The 16,055-nt window shown below is 30.6% G+C and overlaps 1 protein-coding gene across 1 annotated transcript in view; it reads right to left on the bottom strand.

Annotated features, from left to right (window-relative positions):
- The window catches only part of LOC132934542 (nephrin-like), a 49,938-nt gene that overhangs the window by 12,440 nt on the left and 21,443 nt on the right, over positions 1-16,055 (bottom strand). Inside the window, exons 4-11 of the mRNA XM_061000861.1 lie at positions 13,244-13,396; positions 12,797-12,979; positions 10,324-10,477; positions 9,713-9,849; positions 6,784-7,083; positions 5,698-5,834; positions 4,486-4,639; positions 1,428-1,733 (exon numbers count right to left, since the gene is read on the bottom strand). Of these exons, the coding sequence (XP_060856844.1) occupies positions 1,428-1,733; positions 4,486-4,639; positions 5,698-5,834; positions 6,784-7,083; positions 9,713-9,849; positions 10,324-10,477; positions 12,797-12,979; positions 13,244-13,396 (1,524 nt within the window). The remainder of the gene's footprint in view (positions 1-1,427; positions 1,734-4,485; positions 4,640-5,697; positions 5,835-6,783; positions 7,084-9,712; positions 9,850-10,323; positions 10,478-12,796; positions 12,980-13,243; positions 13,397-16,055) is intronic.

Below are 16,055 nucleotides of genomic sequence, written 5' to 3'. Positions count from 1 at the left end.
ACGAGCAGAACATATTTTAAGAAGACATTGAGTGCAATCCGTGCAATACCTTCTGCCTAGTACGAGTTGTCGAACGTTAAAATATATTTTAGTGAGTCTACACAAAATATATTTGCAGGAAAAAAATATAATGACGATGGCAAAAACCCGGCGGGTTAATGGGATACGTAAGAGTCGCGTTTATTATAAATTTAAATATTTTTAAAAACGATTATTTTTATTTTAAACATAAAAAAATCCACCCTATCCAAAGACCAAGTCCGGAGCTACTTCTTGTTTTTGTTCGTCGTAATATTATTATCTTTGGATTCATATTTTACGCTGAATCTGGAGGATTTGACAACAATTATTGTAGGTACACCGATTTAATTATAATACCAGGTAACCTAACCTAACCTAGTATAGTAGCTTACCTACTCTAGTTTATCGTGTGCATTTACGCCGTCATACTAGCTATTACCACAATCTTACTCATTGTAATATTATAATAATATTATGAATCACCGTTATATAATACTATTTTATATGGTGCCATTTGGGGGGGGGGGGGGGGGGGGGTAGGAGAGGAATAGGGGTAGGCATTGGGGTTAGTTGTACATTTGCACCCATATTTTTTCTGTGTTTTACTTTCCTGCCATGTAATTTTCAAACATATCGAATATTCCCTATGCGTAAATAGTTAAAAGTTCAAATACATTATGCTAACCTATTCATGACCATATATACCTAGATAAGCGTTCATACCTGTTAATACTATAATATCGTTATCTCCAAAAATATTGATTAACTACCTACGACCGGGAGAATACTAGATTTAAGTAAATCAGATCCCTTAAAAACTTGAATATGAAATGTACATTAAGTGCCCGTATTAAAATTGTTAAACTAAGGTTAAACCGCCGAATTCGGCCGGTAAAATCAGTGGGTTAAGCGTAACCGAGATTTAACCTATGATTGTAAAACGGGCCCTTAGCAATATATCAATTATATATATTATATTATAAGTCTCGAATTGTTTGAAATCTCGTACCCAATTTAAATATCCCCTTGAAATAATAATTGCCATTACAATAAAACGCGATATTTCGAACTTTTTTTCGGTTCCGCTTGAGTTACGTACCTATACATAACGAGAGTTTACTGTATATTCATATTTACCTATACCAAAATCCAAACGGCAAACAACGAAAAAAGTTCATATTTTAAATTCAATAAGCTATTAAACAATAATAACCCTCCAACCCCAGTGTACGCATGCGCCGCTGAATAAAATACTCGCAGGTATACCTAGACGTATAATATTCACTATGATGAATTAGTGGTCCGAACGCGGAAACAATAATTATTATCCTCCTCGAGACGTGTTGACACCTCACAAAACTCACATGGCGCTACTGTTAAATTAATGTACTTATTTAATCACTTACGGTAAACGTCGAGCGTGACCTCTTTGTGTATATTCTTGGACATCAGTGGATTGGAGCCTTGGCACATGTACAAACTGCCGTCCACTTCGGGGGTCACGTTGAAGGTCATCTGTATGGTAGACAGCTTGCCGCCGTGCAGCCCGGGCTTGGTGTAGCTGTTTATGCCCTCAGAGACCGGCACGCCCTGGTGCCACCAGCTCATCTTTAACGCCGGATTGCTAGAAGTCGCCTCGCACGTGAGCGTGGCCTGATCGCCAGGTTTCAGGTGCACCGGGTCGTGTTTGATGTTCAGGTGATCGGGTAAAACTACACGAAATAATAAAATATGATATCAATTATCCATATTATTATGCTACCCTTATAATATTATGTGCACGTTATAATGTTGTTTTTTGAACTAGTATTTTTTTAAAGTGTTTCTAATAATAATAATAAAGTTTTGATTATATCAAATAACCAATCAAATAAAATTCAAAATTCGAGAACCGATTAAAAACTCATTATGTTCTTGTAGAGATGCCGTATTAAAAAATGATAGTTTTAGGTCTGTTACGAATTTGCACAACACACAATACAAATCACACGTGGCATTGTTTTAATAAAATATGCAACTGTTCAAAATTTCTAAATCTGAAAATATGTAATACTAACAGGTATGAAGACAATAATTAATATGAATTCATATGAAAAAATAAAATATAAAGTTACAAATATAATATCGTACAAAATATTGCTACTTATAAATAAAAATAAGGAGTAACACGTATGTATTATACGTGCATATTAAATTTATTTCATTTTAACAATTAATTTTCAAAAAGTATTTTAACTCTGAAGTAAAATCATTATTATTCAAACGAAATTCATACATATTTTTTTTACATTTCCTATTATAGAGTAAACGTAAAATCAACTTATAATGACCTAAGTGTCGGCTGGCGCAAAAAGATTTATTTTTTTGCGGCTCAAAAGTATCAACTTTATACAGTACAATAATATTAACATTGTCAAACGTTACGCTGAAAAATAATCATAACGGTCCTGTCCAATAACAGGGTGGGTTGATGTGTGTGTGTGTGTGTGTGTGTGTTTGTGTGTGTGTGTATGTACATGGGAGTTAAACACATAATAAATATTCGCGTTTTGAGTTAACCTGCGAAACGAGCCACAACACCAAGCCGTTAAATTGTATTCGGTATTAATATAAATCGTAATAATAATAATATATAATAGAAATAAGCGCACCGCAAAAATAATATATAACACATTAATGGACCATCCCACCACTAAGGAAATGTCTAAAATAACCTAACCTAACCGCTACCGGTAGGGATACCGCAGCAATTTTGTATAGATTATGACGCGTTTACGTTAATACTGCTTCAGCCTGCTGTGCAATGCAGGTGCATAATAACTAGTAAAAAGTAATAATGCGATTAAATATTGATTTTTTTTTTTTATTATTATTGGTTTTTAAACGTCCTGTCTTCCCGTTATCCAAAAACTATGCGTAAACGTTTCCGTCACTATAGTAATATTATTATGACGTGCACCAGCAATAACCGTCGCGCGGACTTAAAACCTACCTACCGAGAATAATTATTACAGTACCATAACGTTTCGTGATTTTTACGACGACGATAGTAATAATAATATTACTATTACTATACGGCGTTGTAGTGGTTCAGAGAGTCGTTCGGCTGAATAATATTATTATTATTTTAATATCGACGAAGATTTCGACAAGTCGGCGAGGTGTGCGAGTGGGCGACGCCGCCGTGGAAAGCGGTGGCTGTAAACAGATATAACCCACACGTGCTGGTCTGCGACGAGGTACACACACATAAAATATATATATATAAGTGGCCGGGAGTGGGCGCTTTCCGCTTTCGCGCGATAATATTATTACGATCTCGATAATCTATACAATATATTATTATTATTATTATTATTATGTCGTTTCGCGTGATCGGACGAGTGCAACTCCAATTCTATATAATATAGACCAAACAGTAGGCGCACTCGACCAGCGACTTGTGTTTGTATTTGTGTGTGTATGTGTGCACACAATATCCGTAGGTACACCTAAACAGTGTTGTGTTCGTTCGAGAGCCGCGCACCGGACGCGACTCCTCGAGATTGGGTGTGCGCGCACACTTAGGCAATCGTCTGGATGACATATTATATTAAAATAATAATTATGTAAAGACGCCGAAACGGGATACGAGTCCTACAACTACAACTGCCTACCACCACACGGACAGACTGCACCAGTCCACTCGTACTATTATTATTGTCGCATAGATCGAATCGGTCCGCGCGATTTGTTTTTCCCGCATTATATTATTATAATATATAGTAGGTATAATAGTGCGACGACTATTATAATAACACGATATTATTATTATTATTATTATTATTATTATTATATTATAACCGAACGTTTTTCTGCTTTTGTTATTTAAATTTAATTTCGCAAGTGGGCGGTCCCGCGACCGTCGCGTTGCACATTCAAAGCGAGGCGAATAAGCTGTATATAGGTACCTACCTACGTCGCCAACGAGTATTTTTCTCAACAAACGTGCGTTTGGGGACAATATTGTAAAAGCGATTGCTATTTTTTTTTTTTTCTCAAAGTCCGATTTTCCGTCGGTGTGGCGAAAAACTGCAACGGACGCCGAAACGTTCGGTATCTTATTAACGCCGTCAGTGCGTGTTAAAAATTATAATTATAATTACTTATTGTTAGTGAAACGTCGCGATTAACTATGCGTGTAGTATACGTCAACTTTCAATTATTTTATGCTAAATATTCGGAAAACATAAATATAATTACATCCGAGAAACATTATCGTAATTCAATATTTACCATGCTCTCGAGTCTTAACATATTTTTCCGCGTTGTGATCTAACTAAACAATTTCCCATCAACTCAATCTTACCGACTAATGATTTTCGTTTTTTTTTTTTTTATTAACGCATTAATATATATTAAGTTTGTTTTGGTAATAACATGTTATAATATAATATTATCTTAGTGTAAATGTACTTCTCTTACATAGGACTTTGAGTTTCTGGGTTTTCATCAAAGGCACTGTTAAAGCCGGATGAGTCACTTCACATTTATAAGTAGCATCATTATCCGTATAATTGACCACGAATGCCAATTCAGCTGAAACCGAATTTTCCCCAGTTGTTACAATTGAATGTACCTAAAGAATCAAACACAGTCAAATTTAATATTTTCTTGGTATAAAAATATACCTCCCCTATAATGTCCCATATAAATAATATCATACATAATAATATATTATATTAGTATGCCTTTATAGTATAATATAATATTATTAAATCTTTTACGTTTTTTTTACATCGACATAATTTTTCAAATAATTTTTACAACGTTAGAAATAATTGTAATACATAATATCATATAATATCCATCATTGTTTTGTTAATTTTATAAAATCAATATCCAATATTTTCAATTGTATTGGTTTATTAGCGTTGTGGTTAGATTTTGATTTATTTATTGATTTGATCGTATATTATAGTTCAAATTTATCTCCGATTGAATAATTTTAATCCTGTATATCTTATTTATAACATTAATTAGTATTCGTTAATATTATAAATTTTAATACGTCAAACTGTTTGACGTTTTAATAAGATATTATCTCGTGTAACCTAACAAGCATATATTTTACAGTTATTAAAGTTACGACCAGATCAAGAATATAATTTTGTTCTGTTGTTTCAAATTTGATCTTAGAATTTTTATTGTTTTCATCCAATGGCAATGCTTTTTCTCAATATAATTACGATAGGGAATCATTGTTTTTTATTCGATTTCACAATAATATTATACCTAACATAATAATATATGGATGTCTCCGTACAAAATGCTTAATAGTCAATGACAGACGTTTCGATAAAGTATTATAATAATATGACGAAATAGTTTATTCAATTAATTGATGAAATAGATTTTTTTTTTTACTCGTTGTATTTATGTTGTACCTTCTACCACAAATTTTTTCTTCTAAATCAGTTACAATAGTATTTTATTATTAATGGTATGAATACAATTTCACAGTTATAGGTACTTTGATTGTCCGACTATAATATTATAATATACATATTCATATACACACTCACACAAAATAATATGTGAATAATACTTGAATGATATATGTAACAAATTACAATTCAAAAATTATTAACGGTTATGACGGTAACTAATTTAAATTAATTTAATATCACACTGTACCTTTTTATCGTTTTTAAACCATGCGACCGAAGCCAGTGGATTGCCACCGGTAGACAGACAAGATATTTTGTGGACGTTTCCCGATGGAATTGGATTACCAGCCGAGTGGTCGATTATGATCGGCGCTCCGGGCGGGTCTAAAACGTTGGAAAAAAAATGTAACAGTTTATTATTATGATAATATTTAACATGTATAAAACTTCCGTTAAAATTACGAGCTCCAGTTAATGTATAACTTAACTGCTGGACTTATTCTATATAATATTTTGCTGAAAGACATTCATGTGTTTTTTTTTCTTTTAAATCTTCCAGAAATTTAACAGAAATAATTGTATTGAATCGATCTTCAAATAAAAAATATATTTTAATCATACCTATATATACCTAACTCAGGTTTTTTTTTTAAAAATCATTTTGTAGAGATATCAAAAATGACTCGCTACAAAACGTTCGTGCGATTTGTTTGTCATTAAAACATTTTGAAATATGATAGGATTCGTGAAAAAGAAAATAAATAATATTCTACAGAAATATTGCTACCAAAAATTATATATCTTTTCGACTGAAATAATAACTATGCATTTTTTAAAAACCGATGCGTTTGAGATGTGTTTTACTCGTCTCGGGTACTACTAATTACGGTATAGGTACTCCGTTAAGTTTAATTCACGCCACCTGGATATATGATATTTGTACACTGATTTTTGACGGATGAAATTAATAGGTCAACGGATATTTAATATCTAGGAGTATTGCTCTAGACCATTTGAGCGTGTAATTCAATATACGTGTGACTTCACTACACAATCTTTGATTATGACATATTTGAACATACATATCCGTTTGTTTTAACATTTACTCCACATCTGGCCGCGCTATTATACGTCGGATTACTCGTATTGTTAACAAATGTGTTTTCGTTTCGTTTTCACCAACACACATGCGCCAAAACATAATAATAATAGTATTAAAGCGTATCAACCACCGGTTTACTAATTACTCCGGCAAAATGAGACACGTAAACGAGTCATATTTCTAAACGCCGTATTCCTAATACATATAAATGCGATATAAAACTGTACTCACGTAGTATGCTGATTTTATGCGTGTCGATGACTTTATCGAACACGCTGCTACTGATGGACTGGCACGAAGCCACAACGTAGCGCTGCCCGGTCGGTACGACAAACGACACGTTGGATTTCGTTATCCAGCTGGACTGCGGAGCTGGCACATTAGTGGACGTACTGTTTTCTTCCAGTTCACCGGCCACCGTCCATTTTATTACCGCCGCTGGGTTGCTGCGGCCAGTTTCGCAGCTTAGGGTCATCAAGTCTCCTTGTTTCGCTTCGTCTGGTCCCCTGATACGGACGTGAGACGGGCCGACTGCGCGTGCGCCATGTTAACATTTAAGTTATGTATTAGGTGGGTTATGTGAAGATTTGGATATTACAAATTCAATGAATCGATTGATTATACCACTATCGTAATACCTCCCAATATCAGACACCCACTCATTGTATACATGCACAACGTAAATATATCAACATATCCGGCACTACAAATCTTATTTCTTACGCATTTGGATATTATCAGGTTTTTACCCAAACCAAAAAACCATATTCTACCGGTAATATTTCTTAAAATAAATTGTAATTATTTATCAATGCCTACATTTGATTTTTAAACTAATATGAAATGTATGATAATTCAAACTTGGAAATATGATAGATGTAAATAAAAAAAAAATTGTATGTAAAGGATCCATAAAGTTTAAATATCAACCTCACGTGAACATAATGAAGAATTCAAATATGTTTAGTGATTTTTTTATCATATTACTAGAGGTCAATGGTTTTTTATAATAGTAGACTACCCCCATTGGGAAAACTATCGCCTGTTCATGCGCGTAAATCCAGTGAGTTGAAGACTTTTACTTATACGAGCATGAGCTTTAAAATTGAAGTGATAGCACGCCATCACTGATACAATGGACTCGTCCTCGCTCATGATAATTTACATTAAAAGCACAAAATCACTTGAAATAATAACAAAATATTGAACGTCTAAAGTCAGCTAGTCTACATTAGGTGGACATTCTCGGTGTATCCAGAGGTACGCCGATTTAAGGTGACGAACAAAACTCAACAGCTTCACGATTTGCCTAACTGCCATTCGAAAATTATAGGAACTAATATTAATATTTAATAGTGAATACCTTAGATGGATATTATTCCAAAACAATAAATCATATTTTTGATATGAATAACGTTCTGTATGTATTAATTACTTCCATTAGTAATCAAGCAATATTTCAGAATAACAAAACTGAGAAGATGTATAGCTAAAAACGAATATCTCACTAATTAATAATTATATTATACTATGATGCGTACATCGAGATAATACAAACTAAATATAAAATTGTACATTTTAATTACGTAAATAGTAATATTGAACTTACTGTAGGAAATAAATTTATGGAAATAAGAAATAAATGAACGTTTTATGCTTAAATAATATACTTTTATTGGTGCATTTTATTCCGTCGATAAAGATGTTTTTATTACAAATAATATTGTATTCGATAGATAAAAAAAATGTTAAACGCTTTTACTAATTTTATATTAAAAAATAAACGAATCTAAATTAACGGGAAAATAATACGCTGCTGGTACACGCACTACATAATCACTACCAGGATTTTACATCACGCTTAAAAAACATAAAAATATGCATTGGAAAAAAAGTCTACAATATTATGTTCTAGAATATGTGTTAGAATAATCGCTTAAAGCATTATTAGCTACCTATGTAATTTATGTTTATTTAAATAATTCATAATTTATACTGAGTTAATAAAAATATATTTTAACTATTTTTTACATAATACGTACATAATACGCGTTGGTAATAAGAAAACAGAAATCAAATTCATAATTGCAGTCAAATGACTGCTACAGTTTGTTGAAATATTCCATAGTGCAACGACTAATGAGACAAAGTAAACGTTATTGCTTGCACATATACTTATTAAATTTAATCTTAACACCAGCTAACCTCAAGTTTCTATTTGGATATATAATATTATGTAACATAATATTTAAGGTACATATCCAAGGTGTATTGTCGAATATCGCGAATCGAAGTATCTATAGATATTGTTTAGGTATCTTGCGAAAGTCTTAATTCTCGCAACTTGTTAATTTAATTTAAATCTTATAAAGTGTACTATTAAAATGCACGAATTCTCATGTTGCTATTTTGCGTATAATTTGCGATAGTTACACAAAAGTTCAAACACATGTGTTACACACATTCAAAATATGGTTAACCAATGGAGTATAGTACAAAGCTCAATCAAGGCGGGTTTAAAAATTGGAATCCATCTACAAATATCGAGAGGAACACAATAACTCACCGTTCTCCCTAAACACGCACACCTATAAATACAAAAGTAAACAACTATTTTTTAAAGATTTATCTTTTTATCTTTTTATAATTGTGTGTTATTTCCTATAATAATCAAAACGTAAAAAAAGAAATGAAAGTTGTTAATTTTTTTAAGGTTGAAAGTAATATAGTTATTTTTCTTTGTTTATAAATTGATGCGTGATAGCTTGGAATCACACTTCGACATCACTATGTGCTTATGTATATATTTTAATGAAGCCAAACCAGTTGGTTGAATATATCCTGGTATCCTCTTATCGTTAAATTTTGGAAATGCCGATAACATCAATAATATTAATCAATTATTGATACGATCAAGGACAATAATTTGTTTATAAAAACATCGCCGCTAGATGAAAGCGACACACCGATAGCCCCTCCTCCCGCATCAAAACACTTAAATAGCAATTCCACTCTGTGATGCACAAAAAAAATATGAATTCATTCACATAATTTGAGGTAAAATAAACATGACATGTATAACGTATAGTGTGTACATGCATTGAGCTCAACCAACGCAGATTTTAATTACACTGGAAATGAAAAAAAAAATAACACTTACATGACACTGAGAGCACAACGTCAGCATATTGAGGAAGTGGGCTAATTGAGTTTTTTGCTTCACAGCGAAATCTTGCGCTGTTGTCCGAGACATTAGCTATGAATGAGTACGTGCTCTCCGACACTTTTTCCGTTGTACTGAAATTTGTGTTAGACGTGATTATTATTCAAGAAAACTATACACACATAAAAATGTTATAATATTATGTACACAGTTAATAGGAACACTCGTGTCGTATAACTACAACAATATTGTTTCCGAGATAGGATGATTGGATGAAAGAATAATGCGTCTAAATTATATTATAATATAAATATGTATAAACATTTATTCGATAATGTATTGTCTGTAGTGCATACAAAATATATCCGAAGTATGTAACTGAATATATTTATGAGAAAAGAACCACCGCTGATAAATGCAAATAATATCCGCTTCGTATCGAATTGTGCGGTGGAGGTAGGTAGATACCTAATAATAGTGACGCGCATTAAAGGTACGGGAAAAAATATTTTATCGTAGGTTATGCGATTTGGATGTAATAAATCAAACTACTAAACAAAATAGACAATTTTGAAATAATAACGAATTGAAATGTGTGGATAATGTACCTGTAGTCGTTATGAATCAATTGGCCGTTTTTGAACCACGCAAGTTGTGATGGTGGATTTCCATTTCTCGATACGCAACGCAGCGACACATGTTGTCCTTTTTCCAAAATATCGCCTTCTGTGTATCCTTCGATGTGAGGAACTCCCGGTGGATCTAAGTAAATAACATTTCACGAATTTTGTATTTTAATATTTCAATATAAAATTGTATAAAATATATATATATATATAAACAATTATCAGATACTTTGCAATAATTCGTTTTAGAGCTATAAACTGTTACAGTATAGTATTATTGTTTGGTAAATAAAACATTGAAATTATCAAATAATATTTAACTCGATATTTTAAAACTGCAATCTATTGTTCAGTTGAACAACTGCAGCCCATTATTCAGTTCAACTGTTGCTGCTGTAACCCTTATATTTTAAGAACGCTAAAAGTTCGTTCAAGTAAATAATTTATAAGTTATAACAACGTTATTGTTATGTACCTGCCTCGCGATATTTGTTAAATGCAAATAGATTATAGTTGGACGGTCGCAGGTTCTTTATTGACTATTCTTTATTACTATTATAAACGTTTGGTATTTGTGCACGAAAAGTTTGTTTGCTATAAATTTATGTTCAGCATAATGCAGTTTAATTTTTACTATTAATAGGTAAGTACTTGTATATTTTACGTTTTAGTTGGATTAATTTTTCATAGAGTTTTCAATATATTATGTGCTACAAATTACATTCCTTGGATAGTTTAAAACGATTAATTTTAGATTAACAAATTGTATTCCACAATTCCCATAATGTTATATTAAAACGTTATTGTATTGGTTTAGGTAAAAAAAAAACATGCCTCGTTTGCAAGTCCCTATAATAGTCTCACGTTTCATTATTTCATATAATGAATGTGAATTTAAACACATGATAGTACAGTACATAAAATATATATTTTTCAAAATAAAAATAGAGCATTTTGGAAAAAGTTTTACACGTTCGTCTTATATATATAACGCATTTGTTAACAGCGTGTTTTAGTTACTTATATATTGTTGGTGATTATCCAAGAAATGTATTTCACTACTTTTATTCAGATAAAACAGTGGTATGGTATATAACCCAAGAAGTCGGAGCAAATAACAATTCATGTTTGGTTTATTTTTTCATTTTTAGTAAAAGTCTTAATTGTTTATAAATGTTATTTATGATGTATTCAAACACTACTCTTGTTATTGATAGGTATTAGGTTAGGTTAGGTTAGTTACGTCTTTATTTCAAGGAATATCGAGCATAAGCAATTAATGAAAATTTCCTTTTATTAATTATGTAAATGTGACGAAACAAAAAAACAACATATTATGCACACTATGTAACTACTTTTGGAGCGCTAGAAAAAAATTCGAAATTGGTTGAGGTCTCGCAATAATTTTGAACCATTATACTGTATAACAAATAATAATTGTTCATCTAATAATATTATGTTCTTATGTTTATATTTCAATTGAATAATATTATGTATTTAAATATAGTATTCTTATTTAATTATACATAAACATTGTATTTTGAATGGTTTTTATTTAGTTTCATAAACTTAACAAATTAAATATTTATCATAGTATTGAACTAAATAAATTGTTATATTTCATCGATACTATACGGAATGATAAAAAAATAACAAATTACAATTTTATATTATTCGATTTGCATAGGCTTTGAATGGCAATTATGAAATGAAACTAAGGAAAATCAGGAAGCTTATATAGGTAAATGATCAATAAAGGTTATTATTATGGCAACCCTTCCAAAAATAACTTGAACCTAACGTATACAACACGACTGTTACATATTAAAACTGTTGTTGATTTTATTTGTCTATCGGTGATGTACATTTTATAATTTATTGATTTTATGATTTTGTAGTCCAACGGTGATTCGAACGTAATGATTATAATTATTTGTCATCGTTAGAATCTTTCGTATAAACTGGGACGGAATAAATTAATATTATGCTACTTATTTTGTAGGTACCCATTTTATTAGGGTAGATATTATAATAATAATTGAATGAAGGTTTAACAAAACATATATTATCATCCTCTGCAGATGGAGTCTGAATTCCAAAACCGATAGTCTCGTGAAACGAAGCACTTTCAATGATAGGTACTCTTTAAAATCAAATTTATATTAATATACGAATACGGCATGCAGATAATGGAATACACAATACTGTGGAATGTGAATAATTTCGTAGATGCTGCCGGATAATAATATATTTTATACTATCGAAAGGTATGAGATAGGTAGAGAGGTACCTACTACAACAGTGCTACGCATCGTTAAGTACTATGAGACAGTACGTCATAATGTTTAAATAGTGTGTGCCGACTCAATGCTAGAAATTAATACGATAGTTTTTAGAAACATATTATTAAACCGACGATCGTTGTGTGTAAAATGATAAACTTATGGAAACTTACATAAAACCCTTATCTGAACAGTGGTTGAAAGCGGATCCGATAGAGCTTGGTGATGAGCTTCGCATTTGTATTTCACACGGTCGTCGTTCGACTTGGCGGTTACTTTTATTCGGCTTCGGACGGTGTACAGTTTTAATGTTGTCTCGTCCGCGGTTTCTTCACTTTCGTTATCGGACCGTTGCTCTGGTAAATAATAATACAAAAAAAAAATTATGGTACCTATGAAGTGTACGTTTTTGAATATTATTAAATGACATTTTTAATGATTCATTGTCGTCATTATCGTCGTCGTATCGTCACAATATTATTATTGATTTTTTTATTGAGCACCATATGGACATTGAATGTGATTCATGTCCGTTCAAAATAGGTATAGGTATACATAATAATAATAATAATAATAATAATAATAATAATAATAATAATAATAATATTATAGGTACTCACCGGGATTGATTTCTTCATCGCCACGAAACCATACTATTCTCGAAGCCGGTTTAGAGTTTCGAGCTATACACTCAATAGAAACCTCGTGGTTTTCTTGTACTTCCAATTTTGAGCCTTCGGATGTGTTTATAATTTCTACGGACGAAGGCGGCGCTGTTCAAACAATATTCAGTTCACATGTTAGACATTACCGAAGTAAAAATTAAGTTGATCATTTCAACCTTATGTTTGTAATCAAAAATGGGTTGTAGAAAAACAGAGAAGACAATTTATACCACGCAACCCGTCTTCTCCCCCCTCCCCAAATTAATTGTAAGGATAAATAATAATGATAAGCAATGATAGTAAGTTTATTATACAATTGCTTAAATGTTTTTTGACAGTAAAAACATGTTTAACATATTTATTTATTATTGCGAGTGGGGTTCGTCATTTATGATTTATAATAATTCATGTGTTAGCCTTAAACTTATTTTTTATGGTGTAACAAACATCTGGCTTTATCCCCTCTGGGATTTTAAACAACAAATGACACAATTAGACTAAAGGATAACAAATTAAAATACTTTTGCTCTCTAATAAATTTATTAAATTTGTTAAAAAAAAAATAATATTTCTATTTAGTGAAAATGATAAATTTGAATCGTTATTATAATTTATGGGATGGATTTTGAAGTGTAATTGTCAAAACATAATAATATTGTGCTTCGTAGTGTGAATAAATAAAAGAATTATTACTTAACAGTATTTTTCTTAGGTTTCAATAAACAAATTGCAAGGTAAACGGTAATATTTTATTATTAATTTAAACACGTCATTTGATTATAAAAAAAATATGTAAACGTATACCGGAAATTAATACTTGGACGTTAACATTTTCGGGTCTTACGAAGGGTTTCGTTGTTTCAATTAAAACTTCTAAGGGTTTTGTAAATTATATATGCGTAGTTACTCATACTTAAATGAGTAAAAATTTTAAAAATAACTCGTCACCGACAAAATGTCAAATTATAATAATAGAATAAAACAGAAAAACATAAACATTTAAAACTATGGTGTAGGTATATCAGCATTTAATTTTGTTCAAAATTAAAAATATATTGCAATAATTATTGTTTCTTGAGTCCACGGTTAGGATTGATAATGATGATGATAATATATAATTTGATAGGACTAAACGAGTAATTATGCAATGAACTTCGTAGAAAAACGAATTATTATTTTTTGAATTAAATATAACATATATTTTTTAAGAATATTTAAATAAAATTCCAAATATATTCAAGGTTTTATAATACACTTATATAAGCTTATATATTTTAAATAAGGGGCGTCTAATACAAACCAATTAATTGTAATTTGTAATACATGCGATGTTGTTTTTTTTTTTTTTTTTACTACCGAATTTTTGACTAGGTTAACATAATATTATGAAAAAAATATAATTATAGGTTCAAAATATGATTCAATGTATTTAGAAATTAGAAACCAATTAGTTTTATGTTAAAAGAAATAAAGTGATTTTTTAAATATATTGGTTCTAACCATTGATTTTAACATTTATAAAAGCCGTTATTTAAAATGTAGAATAAACATGTATGTATTTATTAAATGGTGATTATACGACGATAAAATAGAATTTAAGTAGAAACGAATAAATAGAGTTTAAAAAAAAAAAAAATTATTGCACTTACTCTGCTAATTAATTAAAATTTTCATTATACCTACGTGGGAAAACAAGGGGAAATATACCTAATTATATAATCATCAAATTAAAGTTAATTAATATTTTTATTAGATCTACTTTTTCGTGAAAAAAAAATAAATTGCTGTTATTTTACGATTACGTTTCGTTTGAAATACTTATGTATTAATTAAATGTATATTATTATTATTATATATTATGTGTAATTTCCAATTCACTATAGTTTGTGGCATTAATACCGTACAAAAATATATTTTATGGTTTTTGAACTGATAAAACATTCAGTGTGAGTAATAATACACGGTATAACGATGTAGTATAACTTTTAAATCATCACATATGACGTGTGGGTGTGAAATATTTAAAAAGCGCATTATTTCCTCGGATTCAAGTATCCGGAAAATAGCTTTGTTACGCCGATGTGAGCGACTGGATAAAAATCGGGTTATTAGTAATGCATGGTATAAAAAGAAGGTGTACTCATTATACCTAAAAAAAAAACAAATCGACTCGTTAAACAGCCCACACAATAGTATATAGCATACTGCAATAGGCACTGAACAATTACGGGGCAAGTAACGTGTGTAGTGTGTACCCAAATATAATATATAGGTACTTTATTTCTCTAAAATCTCGAAGAAGTTATTTAGTGCGTTTTAATCGTACGCCTACCTCCGTCTCAGTAATCAGTCAATTGAAACGAAATTTAGGCGTCATAGTTATTTATTTATTATTATTATATATTATTATAGGCACTATTGGTCAGCAAAAATAAATTAGTTTTTCCCAAAGACGAAGAACAAAAAAAAAAAAATTAAAATACGATGTGAACTCTGTACAATAATTATTCACTATTGACATACTTCTTGAAAATAATTAAACAAAATAAGTAGGTATATACAAATATGTCAACAGATCAACAGCTTTTTTAACAGAAAAAAAAACAGAAAAGAATGACGTCGTAAGTATCACAATAGTATACAATCTTATTACACTAGATTGGAGCTAATAAGTGTATTTTCTCCTGTTGGCGTATACATTTTAATAAAAAATCTCGGTGTGGCTAGTATAAATAAAAAAATAAATAAATATCATAGGGCAACGGTT

This window comes from Metopolophium dirhodum, chromosome 1 (genome assembly GCF_019925205.1).
Source record: "Metopolophium dirhodum isolate CAU chromosome 1, ASM1992520v1, whole genome shotgun sequence".
NCBI lineage: Eukaryota > Metazoa > Arthropoda > Insecta > Hemiptera > Aphididae > Metopolophium > Metopolophium dirhodum.
Note: the sequence above shows the minus strand (reverse complement) of the source record. Positions and strands in the feature narration are given on the sequence as shown.